Raw genomic sequence first — 16646 nt, 5'->3', positions numbered from 1 at the left:
AGTAAAATTTACAATTAAGAACATTACTAATATAAAATTATAAAACATATTGGAAAGAAAGAGAAAGCAAATTGACAGGTATGTTTATTGGTAAATCTACAGTCAAGCTCCATGATTTAAAACAAAAAGTAAAAATAGCTATAAAAAGAATAGGGTATTTTAAATTAAAATTGTTTAAAAAACTGTAGTCTGATAGTTATAAAATAACAATTAGGAATATGACATTTATAATTACAGAAACATAAAAATGAACATTAACAAAGTGTGTCTTGCTACTGCTTTGGGGGAAAAGATGTGGATGAATATTTTTTTAAATGTGTATTTACTAAAAGATTTTCCAAATGACATTGCAAATGCTCCTCCCTTTGGAATTTTGCTATAAAACATGAATTTACTCAAAGGAGATAGAATGAATAAAATCCCAAAGATGGTGGGAGAGTACATTATCCTACACTCAAATATGGAGCATATAATTGCAAAAGGGCACGTCCTGAACATCCAAGGCACAGCAGTTACACAAAGAGCACTACCTAAAACCCACTTTATTAACCCGAGAGGAAACAAAACACGCTCATAGTTGATCTTTCACTTGTCTATGCTGACTTTTACATTCTTTCTCGACCATAATGAAATCTAGTTTGAAAAGAGGATTTTCTTCAAACGAGAACAGTTGAAACATGATTAGTATTTGTATTTTACATTCTATTTCGTACTTCTGCTCTTTCCTTAATGTTTGCATACAACTCAGTTCTTTAAAATGACAACCTTGAAAGTGAATTTCTAAGAAGCTGTTTTCAATTTATATGCCCTAGGGACAGTGTTTTCATACTATTCTCAAAGACTGGGCTGAGTTATGCGAGGTTAGAGGACACAATATGTATCTGGTATTGTCAGATACATATTGGACTGTTAATAAAACTATTTTTCTATGTTTACATTATATACTTTCATATTCTGAAATTTTAGAATAGTACACTGAAGAATCTAATTAGGTAAAAAATGCCCCAAATTTCCATTTTGTTATCTTACAAAACTCTGAATATATTTTAAATTAATTCTAATAAAATTTGTATCATGTGAAAAGCCCACATGACAGCCAAAATAATAAGGTGTATCATAGATAAATGTTATGTCTTCAACCATAGTTCTTCCAGATTGCAGCAATTAATTACACATGGCAATAACTACTTTATCAAGAGTTCTGCTAGTGAGGTCACTAGGCACATAAAAAGTTATCTTTTTAAAAACGCTCAATGAAAGAAATATTCTATTGGCTAGGGCTCTACATCCAGGGAAATATTTTTCATAGTTGATGGTAATATAAATAAATTTCAAACAAGGAGCTGATCTCTAGTAGGTTTGAATGTTCAGAAATAACAAAAACATCTTGGGAAAAAGAGAAATGGTGTCACTTAAATTTTTGGTTTTACAAAATGTGACGGTTTAAACGAGAAATGAGATACTTGGAATACTTGGCCCCCAGCTATGGGTTGCTGTTTGGGGGAGGTTTAGGAGGAACAGACCTACTGGAGCAAGTATGTCCCTGGGGGAAGGGCTTTCAGAGTACACAGTTTCTCCATACTTCCTGTTCACTCTTGGCTTTGTGCTGTGGTAAAGGCATGTTTACTCAGTTTCCTGCTCCTACTGCTATGCTGCCATGTTTCCCAAATGGATTCTATCCTTCTGGAACCATAAGTTCCATAAGTTCAAATAAACTCTTTTATTAAAAAATAGAGTTCTGATATTAAGACTATATTTAAATATAATTTCTGGATGATAGACAGTAAATGTAGGTTGATGTTACACAAGAGAAAAGCATCAAGTGGATCACTCTCTTAGTCCATCATGCTATGGGCTTACACACAGGTATGAAAACCAAACACATCTAAATAATGGAAGAATATTTACATGCTTATATTTTTGTTCATTAAGAAACATTATTAAAGCATAGTGTGAGTATATTAAATTAATTCACAGTATAAACACATTTTAAGGAGTAATTTTAGTTGGGAATAATAAAAATACACATATTACATCAGTTAAGCACTATTATTAATACATATTTTGTTTTTTCACATATATGAAAATATACATGTAGGGCTCTTTTAAACTAAACATTTTTATATAAATATCCACTGATTTAAATAAAGGTTGACAGAGGTAGAATTTGTGTCAATGTTCATGATTCGCAGGAACAAGTACTTCAAATATTTCATTACTCTTGTGCTCTTATAAAGATCCATGTGGGAACTCACTGAAAACCATCATCTGAAAAGCAAATGAAGAGGAAAACCATATAGTTGTTCAATGTATTAATAAAAACTTAATTCAACAGTGTTTTAGTCTCTCATAAAAACTTGTTTCCCAAATCTCATGATATTTAAAGAGCACCAGTCTACTTTGTGAAGTAGTGTTGGACACACGAAGACAAAAGCAATAAAACGTGATTTGGGATTGCTTACTCCCAGGGTCCTTAACATGCTTGTGTGCTACTGTGATTAAAGAACAACTACATAGTTGGTCTCTGCGTCTTGTACCTAGCATAGGCTCCCAGGAAGTACTTGGGCAGTAAGAGTGACTCTGGGGATGTGGATGTAGATGAGAGGCCTAAGGGCTGAGGACTTTAGGGGAGGGCTGCTCGCCAGGAAGGTGCTGCTGGGTAGAGGAGGAAGGCCAAGAGCCCAGTCACCAATGCTAATGATGTGTCCATTTGTTACGCTGGGTACTCAAGCCTCTGTAAAGGCCCCAGTGAACTAGGGCTGGAGGCCTTCCAGAGAGCTGGACATGTGGAAGCTGTGCTTGGAGAGGGAATGGAAGCTGTGCACACCTTTTTGTAACTTGTGTTTGTCTGGCAATACATTGATATCTTTTGTAGTAACTGGGTAACCATAAGCAAAGTGTGGGCCCCTGGCAAATTCAATCAAACCTGGGAGGAAAACCCGTGGGACCCTAGATTTAACAGCAGGTGGGTCAGAAGCACATTCACCTGGGGTGTATTTGGCAACAGATGAGGGGAGGACCCTTGTTGACTGACGCCTTACCAAAGGGATCTGACATTGTCTTCAGGCAGAGCAGTTTAAAGAATGGAGTGAAACTATAGGACACCTAGCCAGTGTGTGATGGAGAATTAATTGCCAAAAGGTTTGTGTTGGGTGTGTGGCAGTAGGAAAAACATGTTTTCCTATTTTCTGTGGTGTTAATAAAAAGAAAATAAGAGCAAAAATTGGGTTATGTATTTCTAAACTAGAGAGACACTAATCTGAGAAACTATTTCATGTGTGTGTAATTTGTTTCTGAGTGTTCACTGGAGGAATCCTTTAATATTAGTTTTAGCGACATTACCCAGAAACATCTACACAAATGGATTACTGGTTAATAAACATGTTGCAACACTGAGAATTGTCAATTATTACAAAATTAAAAGTTGTGAATCTGTTAACTGCTGTAAAGGATTCTAATGTACATGGACTGGGATGGTTGTAAGTCTGGAAACGGAAGTGAGTCTGGTGAGGGTGTGGAGACCAGAGCCTAGGCAGTGCTGACGGGTGTGAAGCAGTGGAGCTATGTGGAACACACTCTGCAGAGGCAGGCTAGCAGGTAAAGTGCTTGTTATGGAAGAGAAAGGCCTGAGTTCAGAGCTGGCCCCTGAGTAGCCCCAGAGCTAGGGGCATGCAAAGAAAGATGGGTATCAGGGGTTCACTGGCCAACCAATCTAACTGAAATGATGAGCTCAGGTTCCAATGAGAGACCTTGCCTGAAAAAGTACAGTAGAAGGCAGTAGAGGAAGACACCCAGCATTGACTTCTGGACTTTACACGTTCACATACAGGCCAACACGTCACACATGCACATAGACATTCACTTTAGATGCTGGGGTCAAACCAAGGGCCTTGCTGACACTTGGTGTGCACTCTACCACAGTGGCTGGTCCCCAGCCCTGTGATCAGTGACTCTTAAGAAGTCCAAGATCCCTGAGTTCCAACCATCCCCAAGAAATTTTTAGGGAATCTACAAAGTCAAGCCTTTTAAAAAATAAAACCAATGAATTATTTGTCATTTTACTTCTTTTTTCCCCCCATTGGTTACAGCTGAGTTTTTTAGAGGCTACCTGATGAGTGAGACCAGGAAATACATGTTTTAGATGGGTAGGCTATGGGGAGCATCACAACTACCCAGTTTTGCTTGTGTAGACAAGTGGCTGTCTGGGGCAGTATGTAAACACAGATGATGCTCCAGTAAAGTTTAATTTTATGTGGAGAGGCAGGGGCTATTGGCTCCACATCCTATTTGGCCCCTGCAGAACTAAACCATCCAGTCAAGAGAAAAATTGTTATCTTATTCTGAAGCTTTGTAACAAAAGGGAACTGGTAAGGTACCTTACCAGATGTAAGGATGCAATGACTCAAAGGGAAAGAGAAAGTAAGTGTTATAAGAATGTAAACATTATGGCAAAAAGTAGCAACCAGGAATCCCTAGCCAGGGACCCTAAACACTGGCCTCAGTTTGTGGAAGCACAGAGCAACCATTGTTTGTTATGAGGACTTTGCGCCTCTGAGGAAATGCTAATTATCTTCTACACACAGCACTTCTATTAAAAGAGGCAAAGAAATGCATCACTTGAAAGAAACTGACTCAACCATTTCTGTCAGTGAGTCTGCACTCTTCCGTCACTATCTGACTCAGGCTTCTGTCCTATTTTCCAGGGAATTAGTACATCCCTTCAACCCTGCCTCAGCAGAAGGTATCCCAACATCAACTTCTTGGGATCAGATCCTCATGTCTACAGAAGATTGCACATAAGTGACCTCAGCAATTTCAGTCCTAAGTCTATACTCAGGACACTTTTCTAACAGCTATCAGATGCCTGTCAAGCACAGAGCATAAACTAATGGTGTAATCACATCAGGGTACTCCACTGGGCAGCAATTATAACCACGGGTAGCACTCACAACAATGGCTGGGTCTCATAAATGCACTACTGAAAATAAGAAGCCAGAAATGTACAATTTCACTGACAAAAATCCAAAACCAAACAAAAACAGCTGCTTTCAGAGCAGAGCTTGCAGCTAGAACCAAGGTACGGGGCGGGGGGGGGGGGAAGAGCTGTGTTCTTTGTCTTGGTGCACGTCAGATAGCTGTGTTCAGTTTAATCCCAGTGAGCCACATACCTTGGCTATGGCGCCTTTTCTTGATTGTCTGTCTATCTGTCTGTCTGTCTGTCTGTCTGAGGCAGGGTCTCATGTAGCCTATGTTGGCCTCAAACTCACTATGCAGCTGAGGACAACCTTGAACTCCTGACCTTCCTGCTTCCACCTCCTAAGAACTGGGCACACAGCTTTCTGAACTCATTCTGCTCCTCCTCTGTCTGGTTCCTACACTTTTGTGTGGCTCAGACACAGCTGTGAAGAAGGTCTACCACAGACAAGTCTTCCCTCAACCCTCTGTATCCACCCCATAGTCAGGAAAGACCCAGGCCCCTTCTGAGTTAGAGTGAAGTCTCCACCTGCGCATACCTCACCTCCACGTACTGTGTGTACCCACCCTACATTATTCCCCTACAGCCCGCCATTCCTGCCAGGCTGAGTGCACTGTACCTCTACTGTTCTGTCTCTAAGCCTTTCCCACTTCCATCAGCTATTATCAGTACACTGAACTTGGTACTTGATTAATATCATCCTGTGACATCTCATATTTCTTAGCGATTTCCTATGGCTTTGATTCCAACTCCTCGGCAGGGCTAAGAATGAACCAAGGTTCCTGCATGCAGGGCAAGTGCTCCTTACAGACCCACATTCCTAAGCCTTTCCTTTTTAGCTGGGTGAAATAGACACAGAGAGAAATGCATGGATCACATGCTCAGCTGATGAATGTTTACAACCGCACATACCATGTAACAGCTGCCATGCCACCAACACACACAACATCTCTGTTGCTCCAGAAGTTCCCCTGAACACCTTCCTGAGCCATCTCTTTTTCCCTGACAAGGACAGTAATTCCAGAATTTTTACAACTACAGATCAGCTTTGCCTGTCCTTGGTATCTGATACATACCTTCCTGATAACGATGTATTAATATGTTCAGGAGACTGTATAGGAGATTTCAGAGTAGAACTCAGAGGCGATGTGGGAAGACCATGTCGGCGCATCTCTTGGATTGTTCGCTCTCTGCTGGTGAAGATCACAGAAGAGATTATATGTACCATCAAAACCCAAAAAGTGTCCCTGCAGAATGGGAAAAGATCTTCACCAATCCAAATCTGACAGAGGGCTGATCTCCAAAATATAAAAAGAACTTAAAAACTAGAACTCAAACTACCAAATAATCCAATTAGAAATGGGGTGCAGATCTAATAGAGATTTCTCAATAGAACAATCTCAAATGGCCTAGAGACACTTAAGGAAATGCTCAACATCCTTAGTCATCAGGAAAATGCAAATCAAAACCACTCTGAGATTCCATCTTACACCAATCACAATGGCTAAGATCAAAAAACACCAATGACAGCTTATGCTGGAGAGGATGTGGAGAAAGGGGAATGAACACTCCTCCATTGTTGGTGGGAGTGCAAACATGTACAGCCACTGTGGAAATCAGTATAGTGAGTTCTCAGAAAATTAGGGATCAACCTACCTCAAGACCCTGCAATACCACTGCTCTTGCATACACCCCAAAGGAGGCACATTCACACCACAAGGACATTTGCTCAACTATGCTCATAGCAACATTATTTGTAACAGCCAGATCTTGGAAACAGATGCCCCTCAACTGAAGAAGGGATAAAGAAAATGTGATATGTTTACACAGAGGAGTATAATACTACTCAGCGGTAACAAACAAAGACATCCTAGAATTTGCAAGCAAATGGACAGAACTAGAAAAAAAAAATCATCTTAAGTGAGGTAACCTAAAACCAGAAAGACAAATATAGTAAGTACTCACTCATAAGTGGATACCAGACATGAAGCAAAAGATACCCAGCCCACAATCCACATCCCAGAGAAGCTTGAACCCTTCTCCAGAAACAGATGCAGAAATCCACAACTAACCAGTAGGCCAAGCTCCTGGAGTACAATTGAAGTGAGGGAGGAGTGAAAATATGAACAAAGGAGTCAAGACCATGATGGGGAAACCCACAGAATCAGCTGACCCGAGCTAGTGAGAGATCGCTGACTCAGGGCTGACAAATGGGTAATCTGCATAAGACTGAACTAGACTCCCTTAATATAGGTGACAATGGTGTGACTGGGACAATATATGAGGCCACTGGCAGTGGGTCCAAGATCTAGTACTAATGTACAAACTGACTTACTGGAGTTCATTCTATATGGGGAGATACCTTGTACAGACTAGACACAGGGGTGTAGGGGTACAGAGGTGCCTTGGCCCTGCCTCAACTAGATGATGGGACAGACTTCCTAGGGGAGGCCTTAACCTCTCTGTGGAGCAAATGGGAAAAGGGGGGAGTGAGGAGAGTGGGGGGAGAGGAGAGAGGGGGAACTGGGATTGGAATGTAAAAAATAAATTAATAAAAAAACCCAAAAAGTGGCTATTGGATTATTAGTCAATTAAATAATACCTACTAATGTAATTAGCATTTCTACTACCTTTATTTTAGTTTGTTTTTGAAATGGGGCCTTACTATGTTACCCAGGCTATCCTAGACTTAGACTCAAGTGATTTTCCTGCCTCAGTCTTTCCAAGAAGCTAGAGCTACAAGTGGAGAGGATGCCTGGCTTAGCCTTATATATTTTTACCAAATCTGCAATATTAAAAAAATATTTATTTTTATTTCATGTGTATGGGTGCTTTGCCTGAATGCTTGTCTATGCACAATGCACATGCCTGGTATCTGTGGAGACCAGAAGAGGGTTAGTTACAGATGACTCTGAGCCACTATGTAGGTACTGGGTCCTTTGGATAAGCAGGCAGTGCTCTAAACCATTGGGCCATCTCTCCAGCCCTGATTTTCAGGTTTTTTTTTGTTTTTTTTTTAGGAGTATATAAAATATTTCAATTAAAAGAATATGCATTAGAAGAAATTGTTCAAAGCAAGTCATAACATTAGAACATCAACAAAATAGTATATCTGAAACATAATGATCACAATATATCTAGTAAAAAAATAGGATACCAAGTATACATTCAGAAACATACAAATCCCCATAAGCCAGTCAGGGTGGTACAAGCCTATAAAGCTAGCACTTGGGAGACAGAGGCAGTAGGAGAGAGACCTTGTCTCAAAAAGCAAACCAAAGCAAACAAAACCAAAAACCAGTATACAACTAGATGCTAAATTAAAAATATTAATAGTGATTCTGTGAGAGCTTGCTTTTTGCTCTGTTTTAAAAATAAATTTAAGAATATTTCTCGAGTGTTCTGTTAACAGGCAGTTCCCTTGTCTTTTGGACGCCTTCTGTGGCATTTGGTAGAGTTAAGTCTCTCAGTTTCACTTGTTCCTTCCTGGTTCCCTTTCTAACCTCACAGCCAAGTCTTGGTTCTTTATTGGACCTCTGTTTCTCCCTATTCTCACACCAGTGCTGTTCTCCGGGCATGGTTTACAAAGTTACTGATTTCAGCTGAGGGAAATTCATCCTCCAATAAGTCAGTCAATACCATGCTACACTTGCCTCTACCCCTGCAGTTATACATTTCTGATTGGCTTCTTGAGATAGGATTTTGCTATATAGGGCAAGCTGGCCTCAAGCTCACTATTTTCCTGCCTCAGCCTTCTGAGTGTGAGGATTACAGGTATGCACTGTCATGCCTGGCACATGCTATTTACATTCATTCTCGAGTGTACGTGTGTGCATGCATGTATCAACTCAAGGGCAGTTGTTTAAAAAAATCACGTATCATTCTTATGTCACTAACTTGTCACTGCAGGCCCAGGCTGAGTACAGAGCTTCCATTTTGGACGCTTCCTTCCTCTGTCCCTTCCTTTCTCATCTCTCTTTATACATAACTCTAGCCTTCTCTGTGCTTGAATCTCCCAAACATCAGAGACAAGAGAGCCCATTTTCTCCATCATACATTCTTTCCTGTTGCCTGGAATCTGCCAGTGCCCACTGTTTCCTCTGTGGCTCCCTAGTCTCTGGTGCAGGCCTTTTCTTGAGTTACTCAGTACAACTTTCCTTCCTAGCACAGTTCCTCAAACCCTTCCTTTTCTCAATATTACCCTGTCAAAGAAAGTTCCAGAAGACGAATGAACATGCAGGACCCTGCTAGTGTCCTGCGGCCTCTGAGGGATTAAGCACTGGAGTTACTAGATTATTCTGCTGCCTCTTCCCACCCACAAAAAGCATGTTTTGAGGTTGGGTGATTGTGCCTGAGACTTCACACAGCCTATCACTCAAGTTTGATGCAAATGGAGGATTAAAATTTTTCAAACAATCTAATAGGCAATTTTAGCCTACTTGAGAACAAATCTATGGTGTCTAAGAAAAAGCAAATTAGACTTTGATTTTAATTCATTTCTTTCTGGACACTGGTCTCCCAGGCTGGCCTTAAGCTCCTGATCCCTCTGACTCAGCCTCCTGTATCTAGTGTTGTTTATCTGTTAAAGCAGGTCTCGTCTCTGAAATATTTAGGGACTCAATGTTTTAACATAAAGCAAATGAACTGAATGATGAGCATGAAAATGACTAAGGAACAGAGAATATATTATATAAGTTAAGGGCATGAACAGGTATGTTAGTATTTTCACAGTGGCTCTGTCATGTCCAAGTGTGACCCTGGTTTCCCATCATGCAGGCATAAGAGACTGGGATAATCAGACATGTGCTGTGTGTAGGGCTCACACCTGCTAGCTGCTCCTAGGATACAATCACCATCATCATCTCATGATATGCATTCAGAACTTCCTAATGCACTCTAATTGGGGGGCTCTTTCAGGGACCTTTGCTATCTCCCCGTCTATACCTCACTGTCACCCTGCAGAATGCTCCAAGAAGCAGTTCTATAGCAGTGTTATTTTCCTTATTACAGGGATTCTGTCTCTTACAGAATCTTTTGCTCTACAGGAGAATTATCCATAAAATTTTACATCTTAATACTAAAGAAGCTCGATATTTGCAAGCCACATTAAATACTCTTTGAATAGGATAGAAGATATGTAGGAATACTGTTTAGTGTTAAACAGAAATGTCTTACCGTTCATATCTCTCACTTGAAATCTGCCTTTTCAGATTGTCATAATCTGCCTGCAACTGTGTCACTTTAGCTCGTAGCATGGAGGTTTCTCGGCTCTGGCTAGCTCTTAAAAACAAAGGTAAAGCTCTCAGGATCAGAAATGAACGATCTCTTTTGGAGGATCAGAGCAAATACAAACAGAGGCGCTGCTTAAGAACAGACAAGGATCTGGCTTTTCAACAGTGGCCCTCTCAAATTTGGGCTTCTTCAGCATTCTTTTGGTTTCCCATCAGTCACGGAGCTGGTGGTGTGTGCTGCCCATGCAGCAGAACATGAACTAGAACAAAGATGTAAAACATCTTCATCGGCTCCCCCCCCCCTTGCCCCTGGAAGAACACTGTTTTCCACTCCCTAAACGCTGTAAAAAGCCCATTCTTCTGCACACTCTCTAGTCCAGGCTCTTCTCTTCTAGGATCACAACAGCTTTAGTCTCTTCCATGGTGACAAACACAAACACTTATGAGGACCAGATGTCACCTACTATAAGCCTTTGTCCATCTACAACACAGCTCGTCTTGATACCCCCCCTCCCCCCAAGCCTCTGTTCACTCCTCAAATCCAGGTTCTTCCCTGAAGCTCTCTCCCCTACCACTCCCAGGGTGCTACCTGGGGGTGGGGAAGACATACACACCTACAGCTTCATTCCTGGGATGTTGGGAAGCCCAGGCAAGAAAGCCAGGTACCTTGATTTTCTATCACTCCCCGCCTCCCCCCCTCCCACACACACACAGTGTCCTTGCTACCACAGAAGGTGAAAGAGTATGTGTGGTCAGCACTTCCCCACACAGGTTGCTCCATGACACTTACAGTTTGCTTTCTGAGAGGTTTAACTTCTCCTTCAGCAGCTGGATTTCTGTGTCCTTCTCATGGGAGGTCAGATGGGAATGAAATTCTTTATCTCTGTTCGTAGCTAACAACGATTCAAGATTTTTAATTGTCTGCCTCTCACTTGTCAGTTGTTTTTTAAATAGTTCTGATTCTGATTTTATATTTTCTAATTCTGCTGTTGCCTATAGGAAAAACAAATTTAGTAAAAACTTAGGCTTAGTCTGAAAATTATTTATTTTACAATATAATAGTGATTGACATTAATTGTTTCACTTTTGAGTACTGGTTAAAGACTTCAAAACATTTCTTTAGTCATAAGAAAGGACCCTCAGCTAATGAGGTTCTCTGGTCTATGCAGTAGGTTACTCTTTGACCACACAATCAAGCAAGTATTGTTACTTCTCAGTACACGGACTGGCAAGTAAACCTTAAAGACATACTCCTGTGAGAGCACACGCCAGCTTGTTCAAAGTCATGTCTCAATTTGGGAATGGGGAAGTCCAGTAAAGGTGATTTAGTTAATAATTTAAATGTCTTGAGCAAGAAAAATTCAACTTAGAAAAAATCAAACTGTTGAATCTTCCAATCAAATTTTACTTTTAGACAGAAAAAGAATGTATGTTCCTGATCTACAGTTTGAAAATGCCTAATATGTCAAGTGCCATCTATTCCAAACCCAATTTTATCCTCTTCATTTTCTTACAGCACTGGGACCAAACCCAGAGCGTCAGGCATGAATGCCAGGACTCTGCACTGAACAACATTCCAGGTCATCCTTATGCTTCACTGACAAATCTTGGCAGAGAATCTGTAGTCGGATCCAGTTATCAAAACCTTGCTGTCAAAACGATCTAACAGAGAACACTTGAAAGGGGAATGTAAAGTAAAAGCTTGCCAGAAGGGTTCCACCAAGCAATGTGCCCAACACTCTCTCAGCACCTACCTTCTCCAGCTCAAGGCTTTTGGAATTCAGCTGTTGGGTCATGAGGTCTTTGCCTGAGTCAAGCTTAATGCAAAGTTCTCGGAGAGATGACAGATCGTTTAACACTGCTGCCTTCTCGTTTTCAATATGTCGAAGCTCTTCTTCTAACCGAGCCATGGCTTTTACCATTGATGAGATCTGAGACTCGTAAGCATGATGTGCGTTTATGTGCTGAGTAAAGAAAGCAAAGCATGAAGAGATGGGATCCAGTCACTTCAAGTGCAAGCCTTCTAAGACAGCTACTTGTGTAGACATAAACATACTTCAGAAAAACAAGTGCCAATTTTTACATATGCTAAAACATTCTTAGGAAGAAACGTGCTATTTTAAGATGGCCTACCTAATGCACAAAAGGAAGAACATATAATTATTAATCATAATGATTAAATATCTCATGTATTCATTTAGAAAATACAAAGATGAAAATTATGCTAAGATAGTGTGAATATGATTTTAAAAGTTTTTCTTCAAAAACATCCCCTTTATAATAGTATTTTCTCATAAAATAGTAACATTTTATTTATTTGTATATATTTCCAAATCATTCTTTTAAATTCTAAACTTTAAAACTAGTTTATTTTAATACTAAATATCTGAATTTATATTTAAATTTAGTCTAGTTTCATTGGCCAACTTTATAAGATTTTAGTAATTTTGAAATAAGGAACAAAAATTGAAATACTGATAAGACTTTTCTAAAATAATCGACATTTTAAATTTCTTATCATTTAATTTTATGCAATAATTATGAATTTATATAAACTCTACTTTGTTGTTTCAGGAAGACAGCCACTCTTAAAAAGCTAATGATGTTAGCAAAGTTCACAGAAATCAATTAAAAGCCAATATTGTGCAATGAAGATTATTAGATATCATAGCTATAGAAAAATAAACACTTGAATTTTCTAATATTAGTATCCTGAGCAAACAGAAGCAAATTAAACATAAGCACACGAAGCCAGACTAGCAGTGTGGTTCACAGGTAGGTCACTGTCCTAGTATGCAGAAGGCCCACGAGAGTTCCAGCCTCTGCACTACAAAAACAAAACAAACCCATAAGAACCCATTTTATATATCACATAAGAATATTAGCAATAATAAAGAATAAAAAATGAAGGGCTCGTCCCTGAGAAGCTACTAAAAGCAGAGAATCATTTCTTTAATAAAAAATTTGTAGTTGTTATATTAGTGTGGAGGGCTGCCATTACAGACTCTGCAAATGGTGGTGCTTTGATCTTGTGTCCCTCATAGGCTCATGTAGTTGGTCCTGGTCTCCAGTTGGTGGCGCTCTTGGGGAGACTATGGAAATTTTGGGACAAGGAGGCTTGCTAGAGAAAGGGCATCACTGGGGATGATGGGCCTTGAGAGTTTATAGTCTTGCCCACTCCCTGCTTACTCTTTGCTTTCTATGTGTGGCTAACGGTATGACTTCAGCATCCTGTTCTAGCCTCCTGCTGCCAGGCCTCCCTTGACCCCTGTTATGGATTCTCCTGGATCCGGAAAGCAAAAACTTTCTTCCATAAGTTCCTTTTGGTCATGGTGTTTTATTACAGCAACAGAAAAGTCACTAATCCCCTTCAGATCTGGAGATGGCAGGCCATTATTCCTTTTTGTTTTTAAAGACTTTTTTTTAAAAACAAAACAAAACAAAAAACTTTACGTGTTATGGGTATTTTGCCTGCAAGTCTGTATACCATGTGCATGCAGTGCCCATAGACACCAGAAGAGGGCATCAGATTCCCTTAAAACTGGAGTTACCCACTGTTGTGAGCCACCAGACATCAAACCCAAGTTCTCTAAAAGGGCAGCCAGAGCTCTTAACTGCTGAGCCATTGCTCTAGCCCTGCAAATCCAGATGTTAAGTTTTCAGGGCTAGCTCCTTCTGGAGACTCTGAAGCAGACAATTCTATGGTGTTTGTGGCTTGATGTTTGCCTTGTGGACCATCTCTACCTCCTCCAATTTCACAGTGTTCTCCCATGTCACACATTTTCCTCATCTTAGAGAGACGTGGGATGTTCATGGTCCACCTTAGCAAGCACAATCTAATCTTAACCATATCTGCAAAAATAACACTGTCAACAAGGTCATGTTCATAAGTAGTTAGGCATTCAGGGTGATTTTTCAGCAGTCTTGGTTCTATCTGAAGCCCTCCAAAGTTTAGGTCCTTCTCTAGCACAAAACACCTCTGCTGTGTCTAAAATTCTCTTATTTAATAGGCTTAATTTTTTTGAGTGTGTGTTTACTGTGGGGTGGAGGTATGTATGTGGAGAACAAAGAACAACTTGCATGGTCGGCTGTGTCTTCCTATCACATGGGATTGAGTGCTAAAACTCAAGCCATCTGGATTTATGGCAAGTCCTTTTACCCAATGTACCAGTTCACTGGCCCTCCATCCAATAACAGCATCACTCTCATCTCATTTAGGCATCATCTAAATTAGATATAAATATGACTCTGGTGCACTTGGGGGTGACATTTTTCTCTATCTCCTAGCCTCTAATACCAGAAAACAAGTTATATGCTTCCAAAATACAAGACTGTGTTGGACACAGAGCAGTCGGCTCCATTCTGCACAGGAGAGGAGGAGGAATGAAGGTGGGTTGCAGTTGTGTTAGTCAAATGTCACTCACTGTGACAAAATACTGCAGAAGCATTTGGAAGGAAGATTGTCTTTAGGCTCTCAGTTTAGAGATTTCGGCCCATGGGCACTTGGCCTCATTGCTTTGGGGTTGAGATGAGGTAGTAAGTTCATCATGACAGGAATGTGTGGCCAAAAAGTCCAGTCACCCCATTGCATCCAGGAAAGGGAAAGAGAGCTAAGAAAGGACCAAGGTCCCAATAGCTTATCCCTCAGAGATACACCCAGCAAACTAACTTCCTCAGTGACACTCCACTTCCTGAAGATTCCAACCCCTTGCAGGAACATCGCAGGCTGGTGACCAAGTCTTTAGCCCCCAGGTCTTTAGGAAATGTGTAAGATGAAAACCATAGCCCTAGTCCAAGGTAAGTCTGGAATCAAGCAGGGCAACTGCTATTCAATTTCAAATATTGAGTAATTATCAATGTAACTGTGACACTAATACTTTGTCTTTTGGGTCTCCCAGGATGGTCTCACTTTCTTAATCCTCAGGGAGAGTGACACTACCTCCAGTCCCAATCCTAGGGCCTACATCCTCTGGCTTCTGGTGGCAGTGGAAGACCTGCCAGTCTCTGAACTGCCCTTTGGAGCTTCACTGTGGCTTCTGAGCCACTTTTAAAAGTCATTATCAGCTGGGCAGTGGTGGCACACGCCTTTAATCCAAGCACTCAGGAGACAGAGAGGTGGATCTCTGTAAGTTTGAGGCCAGCCTGGTCTACAGTATGAGTTCCAGGACAGGCTCCAAAGCTACAGAGAGACCCTGTCTCAAAAAACAAAACAAATAAAATGTTATTTTCCCCTTTTCTTAAAAGTGACTAGCCATTACAAGACAAGTAGCCACAGTGACCCATCTTCACTTAGTAAGACCCCAGAGGCCCAACAACCTTTCTTCCCTTCGCTTCATGTCTGTCCCATTTGATTAAAATTGTCAGTCTCTGCCAAGATGGCTGGCTGGACCCATGGATTCCAACCTCAGCTTATCTAGTCATACTACTGGCTGCCTCAGGGTATGATGTGGACACACTGAAATACCTCTGAAAGCCACTAAGTTCTGGTTCCTTTGCTTGGTAGTTCTGTCTGCACGCTCCCTCATAATGAGGCTTCCTTCCCACACTGCGGGGACATCTCATGCCTCTAAGTATGTCATTTACTGAGTGGTTTCTTCACTAGACAGTGGAGCATTACCTCCTGGATTTCCTTTTCTAGGAGCTCCACTCGCTCTCGCAGGTGTCTTCTCTCTGTGTCTATGGACAGCAGCTCCAGGCGGACCGAGCTACTCTCCCCTTCAGCTTGCTGGGCTTTGATTTCCCAGTCCTCAGCACGGCTGTGAAGCATCTGGAATCTGTCTAGTAAGTCTTTGTTTTCATTTTCCTGGTTTAAGAACAATTACATTATTTCTAAGTCAGTACTTACTGTCAATGGAATGACTATATCATAAACACATACACAGACAGACCCACACAGATACAGATAGATAGACACACACACACATGTATAGCAGACACATACACACAGACAGACAGACAGACACATAGACACATACAAACATACACATAGACAGACAGACAGACGGGTAGACAGACACACACACATGGAACTGCTTGAACTTAGGAAACATTAGTATGTGTACAAGCACTACACTAAGACCCTTGGGGGGTAAATATAAAGTTAGTAGGAAAGACCTCTACTCTCTACTGTCTAATATCTAATATCAAATCTCAAGTGTCCAATATCTAACACTGGAGGCAGAATTGAATTAAAGACAAAAGAGAGTTCTTAGAGAGCCAGTCTTCAATGCAAGCCAACACTGTTTTTCACCTTTGCAGCCATCAGGCTCTCCCACCGTGACACCTCAGTGATGTACTTGTGAACCCTGCTCTTCATCTCTTCTTTCTCTTGTATTGCTGCTTCCAGTTCCATTGAGATTTCCTGAAAGTCAGCCAAGCATAAAGAGCCAATATCAAGCTTTGGTCATGTCAAATACATCCTTTGGAATTGAAGAAGAAAC

At 40.8% G+C, this 16646-nt stretch overlaps 1 protein-coding gene across 1 annotated transcript in view; it reads right to left on the bottom strand.

The window, feature by feature from the left end:
• Positions 1-2030: 2030 nt before the first annotated feature.
• Positions 2031-16646, bottom strand: part of Cep135 (centrosomal protein 135) — a 58302-nt gene continuing 43686 nt past the window's right edge. Inside the window, 7 exon segments of the mRNA NM_001246723.1 lie at positions 2031-2268; positions 6052-6165; positions 10151-10255; positions 10997-11199; positions 11961-12170; positions 15824-16009; positions 16457-16567. Coding sequence (NP_001233652.1) covers positions 2265-2268; positions 6052-6165; positions 10151-10255; positions 10997-11199; positions 11961-12170; positions 15824-16009; positions 16457-16567 — 933 coding nt within the window. The 3' untranslated portion in view covers positions 2031-2264.

The sequence above is a fragment of the Cricetulus griseus genome, assembly GCF_003668045.3.
Source record: "Cricetulus griseus strain 17A/GY chromosome 1 unlocalized genomic scaffold, alternate assembly CriGri-PICRH-1.0 chr1_1, whole genome shotgun sequence".
NCBI classification, from domain to species: domain Eukaryota; kingdom Metazoa; phylum Chordata; class Mammalia; order Rodentia; family Cricetidae; genus Cricetulus; species Cricetulus griseus.
Note: the sequence above shows the minus strand (reverse complement) of the source record. Positions and strands in the feature narration are given on the sequence as shown.